The sequence below is a fragment of the Xiphophorus couchianus genome, chromosome 18 (genome assembly GCF_001444195.1).
Source record: "Xiphophorus couchianus chromosome 18, X_couchianus-1.0, whole genome shotgun sequence".
NCBI lineage: Eukaryota > Metazoa > Chordata > Actinopteri > Cyprinodontiformes > Poeciliidae > Xiphophorus > Xiphophorus couchianus.
Window position 1 is genome coordinate 1,051,312 of NC_040245.1, and position 18,930 is coordinate 1,070,241.

General features: G+C 44.4%; 4 protein-coding genes across 5 annotated transcripts in view; 3 read left to right on the forward strand and 1 right to left on the reverse strand.

Moving 5' to 3' along the window:
- Window positions 1-2,118, reverse strand: part of LOC114161726 (protein MB21D2) — an 8,730-nt gene extending 6,612 nt beyond the window's left edge. The window contains exon 1 of the mRNA XM_028045270.1: window positions 1,766-2,118. Coding sequence (XP_027901071.1) covers window positions 1,766-2,012 — 247 coding nt within the window. The 5' untranslated portion in view covers window positions 2,013-2,118. The remainder of the gene's footprint in view (window positions 1-1,765) is intronic.
- A 3,124-nt stretch (window positions 2,119-5,242) lies between these two features.
- On the forward strand, window positions 5,243-9,578 carry parlb (presenilin associated, rhomboid-like b). Its single transcript, XM_028045290.1, has 9 exons — window positions 5,243-5,387; window positions 7,003-7,207; window positions 7,267-7,407; window positions 7,485-7,533; window positions 7,941-8,033; window positions 8,199-8,419; window positions 8,501-8,602; window positions 8,687-8,784; window positions 9,103-9,578. Exons 1-9 carry the CDS (start codon window positions 5,311-5,313, stop codon window positions 9,221-9,223), a joined length of 1,107 nt encoding a protein of 368 aa, XP_027901091.1. The 5' UTR covers window positions 5,243-5,310; the 3' UTR covers window positions 9,224-9,578.
- A 618-nt stretch (window positions 9,579-10,196) lies between these two features.
- LOC114161779 (claudin-19-like) lies at window positions 10,197-13,524 on the forward strand. 2 transcript variants are annotated; one of them, XM_028045355.1, is made up of 6 exons: window positions 10,197-10,892; window positions 11,670-12,021; window positions 12,207-12,371; window positions 12,482-12,563; window positions 12,658-12,771; window positions 12,872-13,524. In XM_028045355.1, the coding sequence occupies exons 2-6, from the start codon at window positions 11,805-11,807 to the stop codon at window positions 12,963-12,965; spliced, it is 672 nt and encodes a 223-aa protein (XP_027901156.1). In that variant the 5' UTR covers window positions 10,197-10,892; window positions 11,670-11,804; the 3' UTR covers window positions 12,966-13,524. The 2 variants fall into 2 exon arrangements, with proteins under 2 accessions (XP_027901156.1, XP_027901154.1); XM_028045353.1 differs by having other exon boundaries at window positions 10,199-10,892; window positions 11,678-12,021.
- A 3,232-nt stretch (window positions 13,525-16,756) lies between these two features.
- exoc3l2b (exocyst complex component 3-like 2b) overlaps window positions 16,757-18,930 on the forward strand; it is a 35,179-nt gene continuing 33,005 nt past the window's right edge. Inside the window, exon 1 of the mRNA XM_028045214.1 lies at window positions 16,757-17,055. Coding sequence (XP_027901015.1) covers window positions 16,772-17,055 — 284 coding nt within the window. The 5' untranslated portion in view covers window positions 16,757-16,771. The remainder of the gene's footprint in view (window positions 17,056-18,930) is intronic.

The following is an 18,930-nucleotide window of genomic DNA, read 5'->3' on the forward strand; positions in this document are numbered from 1 at the left end:
GGTTAGACTGCAGAACCGAATGGTTCCGGTTCCAGGTTCTCTCCGTCAGAACACAGCAGACCGCCCGGCGCCGACCCGATGGGCCGACCCGACCCGGCTGCCTCTGCTGCAGCAGTAAATCCTCCATCTGCCTCTTTTTTTGGCATCTTTCTCTAATCCCCTCTCAGCTCAGCGCTTGGTCAGCCCGGACCGGACCGGTCCGCCTGCAGCTGGGAGAACCTGAGCCCAGTTCTGCTGGGACCGTTTGGGTCCGATCAGAACCACCAAAATTAAACATATGACCCGATTTCACTGAGCGTGGCGATGGCAGCGCCATACTGTGGGGCAGGAAGAGAAACGTTGGTTTTTTTAGTTTGTAAACTTAAAAATTTAAATTTATGCTGATTATTTACTTAGTTAGCTAACTATTCGCTCCAAACTAAATATTCAGCTAATATCCATTTTCACTTTCTGATAAGAGGAAGTGGACTATCAAAATAAAAGCTGGGTGTAGACCGGATCCTTCCAAATTGATGCCGTTTCTGTAGATTTATTGGAAACGTCTGGATTGTCTTTAAACGCCTCATCCTTTGTTTTTAGCTGAAAAGAGGAAAAGAAACGAAGGAGAAACAGGAAGAACTTCAGGAGACTGAGCTTTTATTTTGGTAGTCCACTTCCTGTTATCGGTTAGTGACCTCATATATTAAAATATTTAGCTCTGAGGTAAATGTTTAGCTTCAAACTAAATATTTGGCTTGCTAACTAAAGACTAATTTGAAACTAAATGTTTAGTTAACCTACTAAATACTTAGTTTGAAGCTAAATATGAAGCTTCATAACCAAATATTTAATTTGGAGTTAAGGATAACGAGCTTAACGAGCACATTAAGCTCGTTATTATTAATGAGCTTAACGTGCATGCTGTGTGCTAAATATTACGAGCTAAATATACGATAATATGTAAATGTACTAAATATTTAGTTTGAAGGTAAATATTTAGCGTCCTATTTCTCTCTGCTGTTTGTCATTAATGATTTATTTTAGTTGCTACATTAACTATTCAGAAATGCCTGAATCTGAAGTCGTCTCTAAATGTTTTTATGGCTCTTATGAATTATCTGTCTGTAAATGTTTTAACCAAAGAATCTGAATTATTCATGATGCTGTTCATCATTTTTCTGTTTTTCTTGTGAAGGTTCTGTAAACTCTGTGCTGGTGATGATGGAGAAATACAGGCTAAATATACTTTTTTTTAAAATCATATGTTATTGAGTGAATAAAATATGAAAATCAAATGAAAATATCAATAAATGAATGACTAACATGGTAAAAAAAATGAGCCACATATTATTTTTCTGATGGCTGGATAGAAAAATAGAATGTTTTAGTTCAACAAAACTAAAACATGTTTGAATTAATTTATTTATTAACAGATTAATAAACAAAACTGATATCTAACAGTTTCATTTAAGTGTTAAACAAATAGCAGTTAAATCAGTTGTTATTTGTCTAAATGACTGTTAAATAAACAGTTAATTTATTTAACAGAATGAAATAAAAATGATTTAATTCTGTAATTATTTGTGTTAATTTTTACTGAGTAACTTTATGACAGAAAACCTTTTAGGAAACCAGGTAAAACCTGAATCTGACCCCAGATCTGCAGGCTGGAGCAGGTTTGCGTCACAAACACCTGAGGACCTGATCCCGGATCAGCGGTCCTGGATGCTGCTGCGCTGCAGCGCATCATCCAGACTCCGGGCCGGTTCTGTTCGGTTCGGCTCACCCAGCATGGAGAAGATGAAGTCCTTGGCCGTGTGGATCTCCAGAGCCCGCTGGTCGTCGTACTCCCGCTGGTCGTGCTTGCTGAACTCCTGGATGAGCCGGTTCAGGTCCTCCATGCGGGCCGCGGACCTGAAGTCCAGCTCGGGCCCGGAGCCGCCCTGGGGCAGCCTTCCCGCGGCCGAGGATGTGGGGCTGTTCCCGAGGCTGCCCGCCGAGCCGGGCCGACCGGAGAGCGCTGGCGCCGCCATGGTTCCTCCCTGCGGGTTCTCTCTACAGCTGGTGCCGCTGCCGTTGGGCTGTTCTGGGCCGAGCCAAACCGAACCGAACCGAGCCGCACCAAACACAAGCACCGGAAGCAGCTGCGCCGCCTTCACAATAAAAGCCCCACCCACCGAAAAAATCACTTCATCAATAAAACTGATTGATGAAAACATTATTTACTGTTGAACAGAGACGGGCAGGTTAGCCAGAAACTGCTCAAGTGAGAGTAGCACCACTTCAACTTATTCTTTCTCAAGCAAAAGTAAAATGTAGCAAGAAATAACTCGATTAAGAGTAAAAACAGTGTTTTGTAAAAGTTTACTCAAGTACTGAGATCAAATATCGATCATTAAATATTTAAAACTTACATTATCAGACGAAAGAAAATATAAAGTGAAGTGGAAATTTTGGTATTTAAAGACAAAAATGACTAAATCAAAAGAAGGCAACAGAACATTTTCTCCAAATCAGTTTCTTTCTATATAAAACTTTCATGCCGTTTGTAAAGAATCCACACATTTTATTCAAGTAAGAGTAAAAATACTTCATAATAAAATTACTAAGGTAAAAGTAAAAATACTCCTCATAGTACATTTTTCAAAAAGTTGTACAAGTAAATGTGGTTGAGTTAAAGTAACTAATTTCCTAATTCTGGTGTTAAATATATTGAAAAATTAACATTATTAACGTTGTAATTATCAAAAATACAAATTGAAGTGAAGTAATGTGTTTATATGTATATTATAGTAAATAATCAAAGATTATGGGATGTTTACTAATATTCAAATATATATATATATATATATATAGATAGATAGATAGATAGATAGATAGATAGATAGATAGATAGATAGATAGATAGATAGATAGATAGATAGATAGATAGATAGATAGATAGATAGATAGATAGATAGATAGATAGATAGATAGATAGATAGATAGATAGATAGAAGAGCCTTCATTGCAAACTCGATGAGGCTGTGGAAAACCACCCTTGAAGCCAACTGCAAACCACTTGCACAAGTGTCCATCAAATGGGGCATATACCAAGGAGATGCTCTGTCCCCGCTACTGTTCTGCATAGGCCTGGACCCCCTCAGCCAAATTATCAACAAGACTGGCTACGGATACCGACTCAAAAATGGGGCCAACATCAGTCACCTTCTCTACATGGATGACATCAAGCTGTATGCCAAGAGTGAGCGAGACATCGACTCACTGATTCACACCACCAGGATCTACAGCACGGACATTGGGATGTCATTCGGACTAGAGAAGTGTGGTCGGCTGATCACCAAGAGGGGGAAGGTCATCCTCACAGAAGGGGTCTCACTCCCAGAAGGAACAATAGCAGACATAGAGGACAGTTACAAGTACCTAGGTATACCACAAGCAAATGGCAACCTCGATGAGGTCACAAGGAAAGGAGCCACAGCTAAATACCTCCAACGAATAAGGCAAGTCCTGAGAAGCCAGCTCAATGGCAAGAACAAAATCCGTGCGATAAACAGCTATGCCCTGCCAGTAATCAGATACCCTGCTGGAATAATTAGCTGGCCAAAGGAGGAGATAAAAGCCACGGATATTAAGACTAGAAAACTACTAACAATGCATGGAGGGTTCCATCCCAAATCCAGCACCCTGAGACTGTACACGAGCCGCAAGGAAGGAGGCAGAGGACTAGTGAGTGTGAGAACCACAGTCCAGGACGAAACAACTAAGATCCATAAATATATCAGGGACAAAGCCTCAACAGACAATGTGCTCAGTGAATGTCTCAGACAACAGGGAACGGAGGTTGAGGTGCCAGAGATACCATCATGGGAGGACAAGCCCCTACATGGGATGTACCACCAGCAAATAACCCAAGTGGCTGATATTAGTAAATCCTACCAATGGCTGGAAAAAGCTGGACTCAAGGACAGCACAGAGGCCCTCATCCTGGCTGCCCAGGAACAGGCCCTAACCAGAGCAATAGAGGCCCAGATCTACCACACCAGACAAGACCCAAGGTGTAGGTTGTGCAAGGAGGCCCCTGAGACAGTCCAGCACATAACAGCAGGGTGCAAGATACTGGCAGGGAAAGCGTACATGGAACGACATAACCAAGTTGCAGGCATAGTGTACAGAAACATCTGTGCAGAATATGGACTGGAAACCCCGAGATCAAAGTGGGAAACACCCCCAAAGGTGGCGGAGAACGCCAGAGCTAAGATCCTGTGGGACTTCCAGATCCAGACAGACAAAATGGTAATGGCGAACCAACCAGACATTGTCGTAGTGGATAAACAACAGAGGAAAGCCGTTGTGGTAGATGTAGCAATACCAAGCGACTGCAACATCAGGAAAAAGGAGCAGGAGAAACTAGAGAAATACCAGGGCCTCAGGGAGGAACTGGAGAGGGCCTGGAAGGTGAAGACCACAGTGGTGCCTGTGGTCATCGGGGCCCTCGGGGCAGTCACCCCCAAACTGGACCAATGGCTACAACAGATCCCAGGAACAACATCAGACATCTCAGTCCAGAAATGTGCAGTCCTTGGCACAGCCAAGATACTGCGCAGAACCCTCAAGCTCCCAGGCCTCTGGTAGAGGACCCGAGCTCAGAGGATAAGAACCACCCGCGGTGGGTGAGAAGGGAATTTTTATAAATGTAAAAATATATATACATTTTGAACATTCAATGTGCCATATCTTCTTATTCAGAAAATAAATGTTATTATAAACTTTTTGACAAGAAAATTACTAATAAAATGACATAAATAAATAAATAAATAAATAAATCAGAGACAGTAGCTGTAGGGTTACACAAAATATACATATTTTTAAAAATAAAGTAAAAAATAGCTGAAACTGATTTTAAAAACTATTAATACCTAAGATAATCACTAGAGATTCAAATAGACATTTATTGAGGTTCACATTTAAATCAGAACTTATTTAAAGAGTTCAGTTGTGTTTAGTTCAATTTAGTTTATTATTATTATTATTATTATTATTATTATTATCATTATTATTATTATTATTGTCTTGTTTTGTAGCTGATTTTTCCTATTATCATTTTTTTTTTTACTTTTTTGGTATCAGTTCTGTCTTATTTTGAAAATGCAGACGGATGTGATGCTGTGTCTTTATGACACTTTTTATTGTTTTGTTTTTGTCTGAATGCGCTCTGTCCCCTCCCGTCCGCCAGGTGTCGCTGTGATTCTCGCAGGGGCGTTCTGGCTGCTGGGCTCCGTCCTCCTGACCCGGTAGTGGCGTACCTGCCGGTGACCAGAGGACTCCAACATGGCCTGGCGGAGCTGCTCAGTCCTCTGCAGACTGACCGGAGGAGACCCGTTCCTGTGCTCCGTGAGAGGAGGGAGGTCAGTCAGCGCCCTGCAGCCGGAGGGAAAGCAGCCGGTCCCGGCCAGCGCCTCAGAGAGCTCAGCTGGGTGGAGTTAGCATCTATTAGCATGAGTTAGCATTAAGGACGGTCAGATCCAGCTTATTGGGTTAATAACAAAGTTAGCTGCTGCTGCTAGCTGCTGCTTGTTTGACTCAGTTTTTCAGTTAATTTATTTAAATTAAAGCATTTCGTTTATAAGTTACTGAAACATATCAAATAAAAATGCAAATCAAAGTGATGTTAAGGCCTTATTTCATATTAAAATGTTTTTGATAACGAAAATATTTCATTTACTTCCTGAGTAACAGTTAGCATTAGCATTAACAGTTCTTCCAATTCCTCTAGACTTGCTAATTATTGCAATGCTTATCGATTATAATAAATCGAATTTTATTTCTCCTTCATGACGTCAACAGCCATCATAACAGTTGAGTATTTTTTCTCGCTAGCAGAACTTGCAGTAAAATTTAATTTCCTACTATTTACCACAGTCTGTTATTCAATCTATAGGTCAGTTCCAGTATAAAGCAGTGGAAACAAAACAACAACATTAATAAAAAAAACAACAACATTGGGTGGGGGATATGGACTTAAAGTTTTATTGTGATATTTTGTGGTACTATTGTGATAATGATAAAAGTGTCAATAAGAACTATTTATTACTTATAGGTAACTGAACAGTCAATGCCCCATGAACACAAACACTTCTACTGAAAAACAAACCAATGTGTAACACGCTTCTTTATGACACCAGCCTCATGAAAAAGTTTGATTTGTGTAAATAAAATGCACACAGTAACTGCATTTAATCATATTTTCACATTTTTTGGATATTTGTTGATGCTCAATTATTGAACAAACAGTAGATAATAAAGTAAAATAAATAATCCTGACAGTTTTATGGATTTTTAAAAATCACTGATTGGAATTTATCATAACGATAAATCAGAATTATTCTAAGAATTTTAATACTATGAAGGACAACTGATACGATAAATGTCTGCCCCTAAAGTACACATTTAAAATTACATATAAAACAAATTGAAAACCAATTAACAGCATTTGGTAAAAAAATTTTATCCCGGTGCTTTTAGCATATTGGGGCCGATGCCTGGAGAGCAGAGCAATGCCTCGCGAAGCAACGTCCACTCAGTGTTTATCGTTCGGCACGGAGTAAGTCAACATGCCAGCGATGCCACAGAGCATTGTTGCTAACCTTAGCATTGTTGCTAATTGTCAGCACCAGTCGCCCTGATTGGGTCAGATCAGAACACTGGTTCCCTTAAATTCAGAAATGTTCTAGTTTTTTCTTTTATCCTGGAGAACCTTTATATTTTAAAATGTAAACTACATTATAAAATATAAAAAGTATTATTACAATTAATTAAAAGAAGAAATTGAATAAGTGGGGGAAAAAATAAAAAACTTAACTTTTTAAAAATTAAATAAAAACTTAAATGCTAAAGTAAACAAAAGTCTAAAAAGTAAACAATGGAAGCCAAATAAATCTGTGTCCTTCCTGCAGCCTGACAGGTTCATCCCGTCAGGCTGCAGTGTGATTGGCTCCTTGTGGTTCCCTGTGTGTCCACCAGGTGGCCCGGCGGCTTCCAGCAGCGCCGCGGCTTCAAGAAAGCGTCCAGAACGCCGGAACCAAAACAGCCGGAACCAAAACAGCCGGAGGGTCCGGTGCTGCAGAACCAGGCCCCGGCGCCCCCGCGGGCCCCGGCGCCCCCGCGGGCCCCGGCGCCCCCGCGGGCCTTCGGCCGCCTCGTCAGGCCCTTCCTCTTCACCGTGGGGGTAGGTGGAGCCTGATGACCTCATCAGTGATGTCACAGGTCGCTCTAACTTCCGGTCAGTTCTCAGGCAGCTCCTTCGGCGTGGCGGCCATCTGGCAGTACGAGTCGCTCAAGTCCCGAGTCCAGAGCTACTTCGAGGAGCTGCAAGCTGATTGGCTGGAGAAGCTGCGGCCTCAGAAACGAGGAGACGTCCGCAAGGAGGTGAGCGGGTCGGGTCGGTCTGATCGGGTCGGTCTGAATCGACCTGGGAACCTGCTGATTGGCTGCTACTGTTTCAGATCAACCAATGGTGGAACAGCCTGACAGAGGGCCAGAAGACGGTGGCAGGTGAGTCCAGGTAGATCTGCAGCAGGTAGATCTGTAGGTCGGCCATCAGGTTCTGACAGGAACGATCCAGAAACAGGCGTGGGAGGGGCAATGTTTACAGAAAACATTCATGGAGAAATTTAATCAAGGATTAAATCCAAGAGACATGAGAAGAAATTAAAACTCGTCAGAAACCTGGATTAAGCAGATGATCCTGGATTAAATCTGGAATCAAATCTGGGATTAGACATAGATTAAAACCAGAATAAAAAGATTTTACTCTAGTTTTAGGTTGTGGTGTCTGGAGCTCAGAGATCGGACCAGAACCGTTTCCTCCTGGCCGGTTCTGGAGCAGAACTCGGGTCGGGTCCAATCCGACTCAGAGACGCTTCATTTAATCCAGACTTCCTCCTCCTCCTCTTCCTCAGGGATCATCGTTGCCAACGTCTTGGTGTTCTGTGCCTGGCCGCTGGTGCCGCTGCCCATCATGCTCCGCTACTTCACCTCCAACCCCGCCTCCTGTGAGTCAGTCCTCTGGGCCAACTGCTGATCAGATTATCGATTATTGAAACAGTCGTTAGCTAGTTTAGTCTTTGATTAATTATTAACTGGAGCATAAAGAGTTTAATCAGCTGAAACACAGTCAGAGCAGCAGCAGCAGTCAGTGACGCAGCGTGTCCCCTCAGCGGCCCAGTGTGTCCCCATGTTGCTGTCCACCTTCAGCCACATGTCCCCGTTCCACCTGGCGGCCAACATGTACGTCCTGTGGAGTTTCTCCAGCAGCGCCGTCTCCATGTTGGGCAGGGAACAGTTCCTGGCCGTCTACCTGTCCGCCGCCGTCACCTCCTCCTTCTCCAGCTACCTGTGGAAGACGGCCACAGGACGCTACGGCCCGTCTGTCGGAGCGGTCAGTCCTCTCTGTCTGTCAGTGCAACATGTCCTCCTGTCCAACATGTCCTCCTGTCCAACATGTCCTCCTGTCCTGCAGTCCGGCGCCATCATGGCCGTCCTCTCCCTCGTTTGCACCAAGATGCCTGAAGCCAAACTGGCCATCATCTTCCTGCCCATGTTCACCTTCACCGCCGCCAACGTACGACGCCCCGCCCACTTCCTGTTGTGGTACTGACCCGGTTCCGACCCCCTGCTTCACCCTCTGCCCCCCTTTCATCTGCAGGCCCTGAAGGCCATTGTTGCCATGGATACGGCCGGCCTGCTGTTGGGATGGAGGTTCTTCGACCACGCCGCGCATCTGGGTGGAGCTCTGTTCGGGATGTGAGTTCCTCCAGAAAGAAAGTACACAAAATAAAATTCAACTTTTGGGAATTTTCTGAGTTTCAATAGTTAAACCATATTTGACTTTTGAAACTCATACATTTCCATGTTTTTCTGAGATTAATCTCAAGATTTTGCAGGGTTTTTTCTAGCAAATTTTCCAGAAAATGTCTGAGAGTTTTTTGGGTAAACTTCCTCCGTTCTTCCTGTCCGATGGTTCTGTAGGCGTCTTGTTGTTTTTGGGCTGTAGTTCCCAGTCTGACCTGAAGGAGGCAGCGCTGTAGGCTCATGGCCTGACCTGCCGCTCTCTCTCCTCAGATGGTACATCCTGTTTGGACACGAGTTGATCTGGAAGAACCGCGAGCCGTTCGTCAAGCTGTGGCACGACCTGCGGACCCGGAGCGGTGGCGGGCCCGGTGGGCCCGGCGGCACCGTCTAGGGACCACAACCAGGACTGGACTGTAGAATCATGTAAAGTTGTATAAATGTACAGCCAGCGCTCCACATCGGGAACCTGTGGGTCCGTCTTCTGGGTTCAGACCGATCAGAACCGCTGCTGGTCGGGTTCTGATCCGGTATTTCTTCAACCGGATGACGTCTGACTCGGCTAAACAGAAACTCCAGGTTCTGATGTTTTTTAGAAAAAAGTCAGATTTCTAGTTTTCTTTGTTTGTAGAGCTGAAGAAGAGTCAGCCAATGAGAGGAGGCGGAGGAGCAGCGATCTGATTGGCCCGCACTCCGTGTCCGGACTCATTCTTTATCTCTGTCAAATAAATGTATACGATGTCACTGCGCCCTCTGGTGGGCTCTTTATGAACAAAAGAAACCTTTATTTTGTAATAACTACATTGTTTATTAGCTAAAGCTGTTATCAGACTGATGGGACTGTATCACTAATTTATAATTTATAACATATTTACTCCCATCTGATTATTGAACACACACATATTTATTTGTTTATTTTTATCACAAAATGCGATTTAATCATAATTATATTTATTTTTTGTTTTCTTTCAACCATACACTATTTTTATGACCATAATGAAATACAAAAAGAAATAAAAATTAGTTCATCATGCTTTTTAGGACAGATCGTAGAGTGACGTTTATATCCGTGCTCTTATTTTGAAGTTTGGCCATACAAACAAGACTCGACAAATAACCAAACTGAAATAATGAGTGAAGGTTTGTTCCAAAGAATCTCTTCCTAAAGCGCTGAAGTTATAGGTAGATGTGTAATGACAGATTTAGACCAGTTGGGGGCGACATACTGGGACGTTACTGAGACATAGCTGGTATCAAGGTGGATGAATTTAGCGTTAGCTTCCACTAACTACCATATTGGTGTACTGCTTTAGCACTAGCATCAGCTAGTGTTGGTATTGTGCTTTAGCGCTAGCTAAACTAATGTTTATGATCGTTGCTGTAGGGTTAATGTGGCTAACTGCACAGCTAACGTGTTAGTGATTTCCATCACCGGTAAAAAGGAGTCTCCTCTGACTGAACTGTAAAGGTTTCTGGTTGGGTTGCCTGGTTTAAACCATTAGAGGAATGTTGCTGAGTGCTGGAGGATCAACCAGCAACTGTTTTCTGTTTCAATACTGAACTCAGCAGGCGGTTTGGCGTGATGAAGCAGACGTGCAAACATGGAGCCAGTTAGTCAACAGGAGTCTGAAGTCCACCAACCGTCAGAAACCAGAGGAACATCTCTTCTCTCCAATCTGCTGCTGCAAAGCTTCAGTCAGAAAGACAAAGACTGTCAGAACAATAAATTCATTCTGTCTGGTTTTAATTTGGTTCTCACGGAATCAAAAAATAAAACTTATCGATGGTGCTGAAGTTGGAAAAGAAGCCAAGACGGTCTTGACTCTGTTAGAACCTTCAGAACTGCAGCAGAACCTCTATAGAGCCGAAACCAGAGGTCAGCGTGGGAGCTGCTGGTGGTGAAACTGGGAGTCGATACTGGTGTGTGTGTTCAGCCTTTCCCAGAGTTCATCGACCTCCAGCAGACCTCGATCAGGCCGGGTTCCCACAGAGACGCTTCAGATCCGGCCGCGGCTCCGCAAAGCAACAGAAAACCTTCATCTGCCCTGAAATCTGAGCAGAAGGTAAGAAACAACCCGGCACCGCTTTGGTCGGCTCAACAGAACCTTTATAGGGTTGGAGTAAAGACGGACGTGTTGCATTCATGACCCATTTTTGAGTGAAGACCAAAAGCTCAGGCGGTTTCAGGACAAACCTTCGCTGTTCAGTTTTCTCTCCCACCATCAAATTTAAAAAGTCAACATTACCTGCTGTTCTCGTCTTTTGAGAGTTTTTTCAAGTGTCTGTTAGTAGTTGTGTTTTTATGTCCTGTCATGTTATTTATTGTACTTACTGTATTTACTGTTGGGGTCATTAGACATACGTTGACCTAGAAAGATCATCAGGTCTGAACTTGTTCCTACTGCCATGGAGAGAATTAATCTGAAACTGAGAGTAAACAGTTAAAAGTCAGAGGACTCCAAACGTTCACTAAACCGACGTAGCGGCTCTGACTAAAACTGGGTAAAGAGGCAGGCAGAGCGGGGTTCAACCGACAACCCACCAGTTACAGGACAATGCAAAGCATTGTTGATCTGATGGAGCTTTCCAGAAGAACTCACTCAAAGTTTTACTGACTTTGACTGGGCCATGACTGGGTTGCTGGTACAAACCGCTGCTGAGTCGTCGTGTCCTTGGGCAAAACAATCCACCTACTGGAACCACTGGCGCGGTGTATGGCAGCCTCCACCATCAGGGTGTGAATGGATGAATGTCGGGTAAAAGTGTTTGGAGTCCTCTGGACTTGATAAAGCAATACACAAGTACAAACCTTAAAGGCGATAGCATCCTAACTTTAACAGTTTTTAAGGTAAAGGCATAGAGGACCAACAACGCCACCCTGAGGAACCCCAGAAACCAACATCTGCAGAGGAAGACCATAGCTGCTGAGTCCCTGCAGTCCCTTCATTGTCCAGGTGTGTCTCTACGTGGACAGCATGGGGGTGTGTCTCCAGGTTCTGGGTCTGGTTCTGGGCGTTGTGTCTTGGTGTCTGCAGTCCAGCTCTACGTCCTCTCACACTTGGAAGGTGCGTAGCCAGGCAGAGACGGTCACCACCAGCTCATGGCAGTTTGAAGGCCTGTGGATGAGCTGCGCTGCCACAGCGCTCGGGTCCGTCCAGTGCAGCAAGTTCAAGACGGTCCTGGGCCTCGACTGTGAGTAAACCTGAGCTTTCCATGATCTAAAATCCTCCAAAATGTTGTAGAATCGAGTCCAGCGGACCATCAGAAGGAAAATCATCCTAAAACACGCTGATGTTCTGAAACTCCTGGTGCTCCTCTCTGACGGCGGATGGGGTGTCAGAGCGCTCACTTTGAGATCCTCCTGTCTGTGTCTGCAGCTCATCTGCAGGCCTGCAGAGCTCTGATGATCTTGTCCCTGATCCTCGGTCTCGTCTCCATCATTGTCTCCATTCTCGGACTCAAATGCACGAAGATCGGCCGGATGGCGGAGCAGGTCAAGGAGCAGGTCGCCCTGAGCGGAGGCGTCTTGTTCATCCTCTCTGGTACAGAAACCCTGCAGGAAGTCTGGAGCACCAGAGGTCCAGATCAGTCTGTCAGACCAGAGTTCTGGACCGGTACTGCTGGCTTTACATTGCTCTGTTTCATCCTTCAGGCGTCTTCACCCTGACGGCGGTCTCCTGGTACGCCGCCAGAGTCATCAACGAGTTCTATGACCCTTTCCACGCCGGACTGAAGTCAGTGACCTGGAGACTGACTTCAGTCAGTCACACACACTTCCTGAGTGTGTGTTTGTGTGTGTGTCTCTGTAACTCTGTGTGTGTGCTGCAGGTTTGAGATGGGTACTGGTCTGTACCTGGGCTGGGCGTCCTCTGGTCTGGCCATACTGGGAGGATCTCTGCTGTGCTGCAGCTGCAGGCGGAGCGCCTACACACCCCCTCTGAGGTAAACACCCAGCAGACTGCAGTACTGCGTTGTGTCCAGTTGGGGGCACTGTGACAAGCTTTGTAGGCTGTTTCTGACCTCTGACCTCTGGCCTCTGCAGGCAGTTCTCCTACCACTCCAGCTCCAGTGGCGGTCAGAACATCTACAAAGCGGCTCCGGCCTCAGAGAGCAGCAGCTCCAAAGCGTATGTCTGATCCTGGCAGCCGCCGCGACCTGATGAGCCGCCGCCAGAACCCTGTCTGAACCCAGTTTTAACCCGGCCTGAACCCAGTTTTAACCCTTCAGGCCCGGAGTCCCGCAGGCTTCTCACCGTCCAACAGCTTCAGAACTCTATAAAGTTCTGCTGAAGCCCGTTTATGACTCGATCATTCAGACAACAGAACATGTAACGCAACCCAAGGAACATGATGTTGAACCGTTTGTCCACCAGGTGTCGCCAAAGAGACGCAATAACACAGTTAGTTTAGCAGATTAAAACATTAAAGCAGCTCGTTTATTTATTCTAAAAATAAAAATTTAGCAATTTGTTTTTAATACTTTCACTCGTTAAATTTTCTCGTTTCTCTCTTTAATCTTGAATGTGTGTAGTTCAGTCTTTTCGCCACCAGATGGCAGCAGATAATTACGTCTGATTCTGAATCTTAACGGAAAGTCCGGTCTGATTATGGATTTATGTCCGTCTCTGTTGGCCCTGAATGTTTTTATTGGTTTGTTTTATATGAATGATAAATAAAATCAAATGAAAATCAGAAATGCGCGTGGATCATCCGTCTCTGTTGCCTCTGAACTTCCTCTGTGGTTTAAAATGTCCTCTCTCTCCTCTGGACGGTTTATTAGAGCAGAACATTTCAGCAGCATGGCAGGTCAAAGTTCACCTCACCGCTGTCTTCCTGTCCTTATAAAACTAAAACTTCATCTGTCTGTTGAAGTGACTAAAACTTTTTGTTTGTTATAAGCGGCAAACTGATTTGGGGAAGAAATCTGGTCCAGTCAAAGTAAACGCACAGTTCCCGGTCTGCACAGAGATTCTTGTAAGTTTCTGTTTGGTGTAAAATTTATCAACAAGAAATCAAATGTACATTTTCTTTACTCCGTACTGTTCATCAGACGGCAGAAACGCTCTCAGACATCCTGTGACACTGTGGTGCGTTCATGTCCGCTAATGTACTAACAGTGGAGCTAATTTTTTGTTTAGCTCTTTTTGTAACTTTGAAAACATTTAACACACTTCGGTTCAACAAAATTATTTTTTACAGATACTAAAGCGAGTAACAATTTACTTATTTTGCAAACTTTCATATGATTAAAGTTTGATATCTGTGTTTAAGTTTTGGTTATCGACTGTTATATTCATGCTTTTATTCTGAAGGGTATTTAAGCAGCAGTTCCGTTTCCTCATGTTTTACCACTGAATGTCTGAGGGCTTTAGAAAACATGTAGATTATGATGTGATAATTAAGATGGAGCTTGAGGGTTGAGATCTTTTAAAGGCAGGAATAACTTGTAGTTAGCGTGTTAGCATTAGCTCCTGCTATGTTTTTAGCGCTAGTAGAACCAACGTTTCTGGCTGTTTTAGGGTTTAGCTAGCGGTTCTCCCCACTGCTGGGACTGAGTCTGTCCTCTTGGTGATAAAGTTCATGTGAACAAGCAGGACGGTCAGAATCAACAGTTTCAGAGCAACCAGACGAAGTAAAACGGGGTTTTAGGGACAACAAAAAGCTGCTGGTTCTGTCCCGGTTCTGGTTCCGTCTGTTCCTGCAGGTTTTAGCTGCAGGACGGAGGTCCAGTCGGCTGGAGGCCCCAAAAATCTCTCATCACATTTTAATGGAGGGAAATCTTATCCCGCCGCTCCGTGAAGGAACGCCAGGAGGAAAGGAGTGTGTTGTTATTCCAGCAGTATATCACACGGAAACAGGAACATTAATTCAGCTGCTAACAGCCATAAGTTATCCAGCTGGAGCAGCACATCCCAGCAGGATCTCAGTTAATATTCTGAATAGTGTGGCAGGCATTTATATTAAAACTTCAACACAGATGTGGAACTTTATTCAACTGAAAGTTTACAAAACAGCCCAGAAAATTTATTTAGGGGAAGCTAAGGACGCTAAATGCTTTCAAAGTTAGCAAAAGCGCTAAATGGAAAAATGAGCTCTACCATTATTGGATTAGCAGAAGTGTTCCCACTGTGTTCTCACTGTGTTCCCACTGTGTTCTCGAAGTGTTCCCACTGTGTTCCCACTGTGTTCTCACTGTGTTCCCACTGTGTTCTCAAAGTGTTCCCACTGTGTTCTCGAAGTGTTCCCACTGTGTTCTCACTGTGTTCCCACTGTGTTCTCAAAGTGTTCCCACTGTGTTCCCACGGTGTTCTCGAAGTGTTCCCACTGTGTTCTCACTGTGTTCCCACTGTGTTCTCACTGTGTTCCCACTGTGTTCTTGAAGTGTTCCCACTGTGTTCCCACTGTGTTCTCACTGTGTTATCGAAGTGTTCCCACTGTGTTCCCACTGTGTTCTCACTGTGTTATCGAAGTGTTCCCACTGTGTTCCCACTGTGTTCTCACTGTGTTATCGAAGTGTTCCCACTGTGTTCCCACTGTGTTCTCACTGTGTTCCCACTGTGTTCTCACTGTGTTTTCACTGTGTTCCCACTGTGTTCCCACTGTGTTTTCACTGTGTTCCCACTGTGTTATCGAAGTGTTCCCACTGTGTTCTCAAAGTGTTCCCACTGTGTTCTCACTGTGTTCCCACTGTGTTTTCACTGTGTTCCCACTGTGTTATCGAAGTGTTCCCACTGTGTTTTCACTGTGTTCCCACTGTGTTCCCACTGTGTTATCGAAGTGTTCCCACTGTGTTTTCACTGTGTTCCCACTGTGTTCCCACTGTGTTTTCGCTGTGTTCCCACTGTGTTATCGAAGTGTTCCCACTGTGTTTTCACTGTGTTCCCACTGTGTTCCCACTGTGTTATCGAAGTGTTCCCACTGTGTTTTCACTGTGTTCCCACTGTGTTTTCGCTGTGTTCCCACTGTGTTATCGAAGTGTTCCCACTGTGTTCTCAAAGTGTTCCCACTGTGTTCTCACTGTGTTCCCACTGTGTTTTCACTGTGTTCCCACTGTGTTTTCACTGTGTTCCCACTGTGTTCCCACTGTGTTATCGAAGTGTTCCCACTGTGTTCTCAAAGTGTTCCCACTGTGTTTTCACTGTGTTCCCACTGTGTTCTCACTGTGTTCCCACTGTGTTCTCAAAGTGTTCCCACTGTGTTCCCACTGTGTTATCGAAGTGTTCCCACTGTGTTCCCACTGTGTTCTCAAAGTGTTCCCACTGTGTTCTCAAAGTGTTCCCACTGTGTTCTCACTGTGTTTTCACTGTGTTCCCACTGTGTTTTCACTGTGTTATCGAAGTGTTCCCACTGTGTTCCCACTGTGTTCCCACTGTGTTCTCACTGTGTTCTCACTGTGTTTCCACTGTGTTCTCAAAGTGTTCCCACTGTGTTCTCAAGGTGTTCCCACTGTGTTCTCACTGTGTTCCCACTGTGTTCCCACTGTGTTCTCACTGTGTTCTCACTGTGTTCCCACTGTGTTCTCAAGGTGTTCTCACTGTGTTCCCACTGTGTTCTCAAGGTGTTCCCACTGTGTTCTCACTGTGTTCCCACTGTGTTCCCACTGTGTTCTCACTGTGTTCTCACTGTGTTCCCACTGTGTTCTCAAGGTGTTCCCACTGTGTTCTCACTGTGTTCCCACTGTGTTCTCACTGGGTTCCTACCGTTTTTATTTTTATTTTAGTCCCTCCAGAAGCTCTGCCATCTGAGGTCAGAAAGAAGAAACCGTCTCAACTCACCTCAATGAATCAGCTACTGGAGCCGAGGATAATTAGGTAACCAATGGTGTAATGAGTGTGTGTGTGTGTGTGTGTGTGTGTGTGCGTGTGTGTGTGTGTGTGTGTGTGCGTGTGTGTGTGTGTGTGGGTGTGTGTGTGTGAAATCTCCTGGGACCGGAAAGGGAAGAGATGACCATTTCCTGCTGCAGCAAGAAAATAAAACAAACAGGAAACAAGGAGCAGAGCTCACAGGGAGCAGAACCAGGAGAGGAGGCTTTGGACCGACGGAGCTGCAGGACCAGGAGAACCCAGTGGAAGAAGCTGAAGGATCTTGAGGAACTCAGCAGGATCTGGTGTTCTGGGCAAATTGAGGAAGGAACCGGGTTTGGATCCTGTAGGAACATCAAGGGGAACCAGAGAGGAACCAGAACCAGAGATGTCCTCCACCTGACTGGATTTCTCTTAGTGAAAAGGTAAGAACCGCAGCTTCGGGCCGGGTTGTGTGGTTCTGTTCGGTTCTGACAGTGAGATCCATGAAAGGTGGGTTTAAACCAGCAGAACCAGAACCTGCAGCTGCTGGACATGCTGAACCCGGCTGCTGGCGGCTCAGAACCAGCAGGATCCTCCTAATAAACGTCTGTTGGGTTTATCCGTATCGTTGCTATAGCAACACATTATGCTCAATGTTCCCAAAATTAAATCAAATATGGAGGAATATTAAATTCTGAAGTCAAAATGAAGCTGATTATTCTGTCGATATGAAGCTTTAAAGGTTTTTAACAAGAAACACATTTCAGCTGAAAATGTAAATATTTTTATTTTCCAGTGTTTTATGTTATATTTTACAGTGATGATAATGTTTGTTGTTTATAAAGTTTCTTTGATCTTCCTGCCCATCAGATAGATGATAAATTATTGGTAAAAACTCACCTGGATAAACGAAACAAACAAAAGAAACAAACGAAAATCCTCTGATGGGGCAACAGAGAGAACGACACCAACGGGACGGGGTCATGGAGGGGTCATGATGGGGTCATGGAGGGGTCATGACGGGTCATGGAGACAGGCTGCTAACGGCTCATCATGACTTCATCAGAGAACTGAAAGCAGAGGAAAGTTTTCACCTCCTTTCAGATTCTGCTGGGTTTTTAAAAACCTATTTTAAATTCTGATCCGGGTTCAGAAAACCCACCCAGACCCGTCTGGTCTGGAAATATTCGCCTCTCAGCCTTTCAACCCGTTCCTCCTCTGCAGCAGCTAGTTGCTAGCAGCTAGCGGCTAACGGGTCTTTGGCATCGCTGTGGATGAACTTTGACCCTCTCTGCTTTACTGAGTTGATTTCATTCAGACACATTTGAAGGTTTCCCAGCAGGTTAAAGGTCGTTCCACAGGATGACTAGACTTAAATCCAGACTTTGACTAGGCCACTCCAAACCTTCAAGCGGACTTGCTGGTGTGTTTTAGTTCTGCTGGAGAGGCGTCCAGGCCGGCCCAGAGCATCATACTGCCACCACCAAGGCGGTGGCTAGCTAAGAGGTTAGCTAAAAGCACTCATCATAAAGATTAGCTCTGCTAACTCGCTTCACCAACATAGCATATAGCTAAAGCTAATGCTAAAGCGCTAACATCAATTCAAATTATATCTACCTATGAAAGACTTTGACCCTCAAGCAGCAGATTAATTTTTATATCATCATTTTACATGTTTTTTATAACCTACATAAAATGTTTATATCTTGTATTTTGCTCCTGCTTGTTTCTTGTTTTAAATAAAAAGCATAAACATCTAAATACTTGAAGAATTCATAAGTTTATCACCAAAACTTCAAACTTTATCAGTTATCAAACTTTATCCAGCTGAATTTTCACAAATCAGCCGAGATAATTAGAATTTATCCTGAAGTATTAAATTGAGGGACGCTAAGCGCGCTAGATGAAAAATTAGCTTCTCTGTTAGCGGATTAGCAGAAGCTAGTTCACTGCTGGTCGTTATGAGTTTTAACTTCCAGACGTTTGCTAACGTCTCATCAGAACTTCATGACGGGTTTTCTGGAGAAGGTGAGTCGGGCCTTTGTGTTCTGTTGGGTCGGCTCTGGTTCTGGCCGGTTTTCTCTCTTCCTTGCTGCTGAATCATGACAGCGGGTTTGTCTTTCTGCAGGATCACATTCAGCAGATGTTCTGTTTGTTTCTGGATCCTTATTTCCGTCCCAATCTGGCAACCAGCTAAAGTCCTGTGAAAATGTCCAGACCATAAAAATTATATTTTCTTTATTGGCTCCTTGGTTTTCCAGTCTGCCAGCTGGAATACTGGTTTATGGCGACTGGGATCCGGTCAGCTGTTGGACTCT

Excerpts from the sequence above, each read along its gene's own strand:
- parlb (XM_028045290.1), top strand. The coding sequence starts at position 5,311 with ATGGCCTGGCGGAGCTGCTCAGTCCTCTGCAGACTGACCGGAGGAGAC. Across the intron at positions 7,408-7,484 it reads GAGGAGACGTCCGCAAGGAG|ATCAACCAATGGTGGAACAG; the intron begins GTGAGCGGGTCG and ends CTACTGTTTCAG. Across the intron at positions 8,785-9,102 it reads GGTGGAGCTCTGTTCGGGAT|ATGGTACATCCTGTTTGGAC; the intron begins GTGAGTTCCTCC and ends CTCTCTCCTCAG.
- LOC114161779 (XM_028045355.1), top strand. The coding sequence starts at position 11,805 with ATGGGGGTGTGTCTCCAGGTTCTGGGTCTGGTTCTGGGCGTTGTGTCT. Across the intron at positions 12,372-12,481 it reads CGTCTTGTTCATCCTCTCTG|GCGTCTTCACCCTGACGGCG; the intron begins GTACAGAAACCC and ends TTCATCCTTCAG. Across the intron at positions 12,564-12,657 it reads CCTTTCCACGCCGGACTGAA|GTTTGAGATGGGTACTGGTC; the intron begins GTCAGTGACCTG and ends TGTGTGCTGCAG.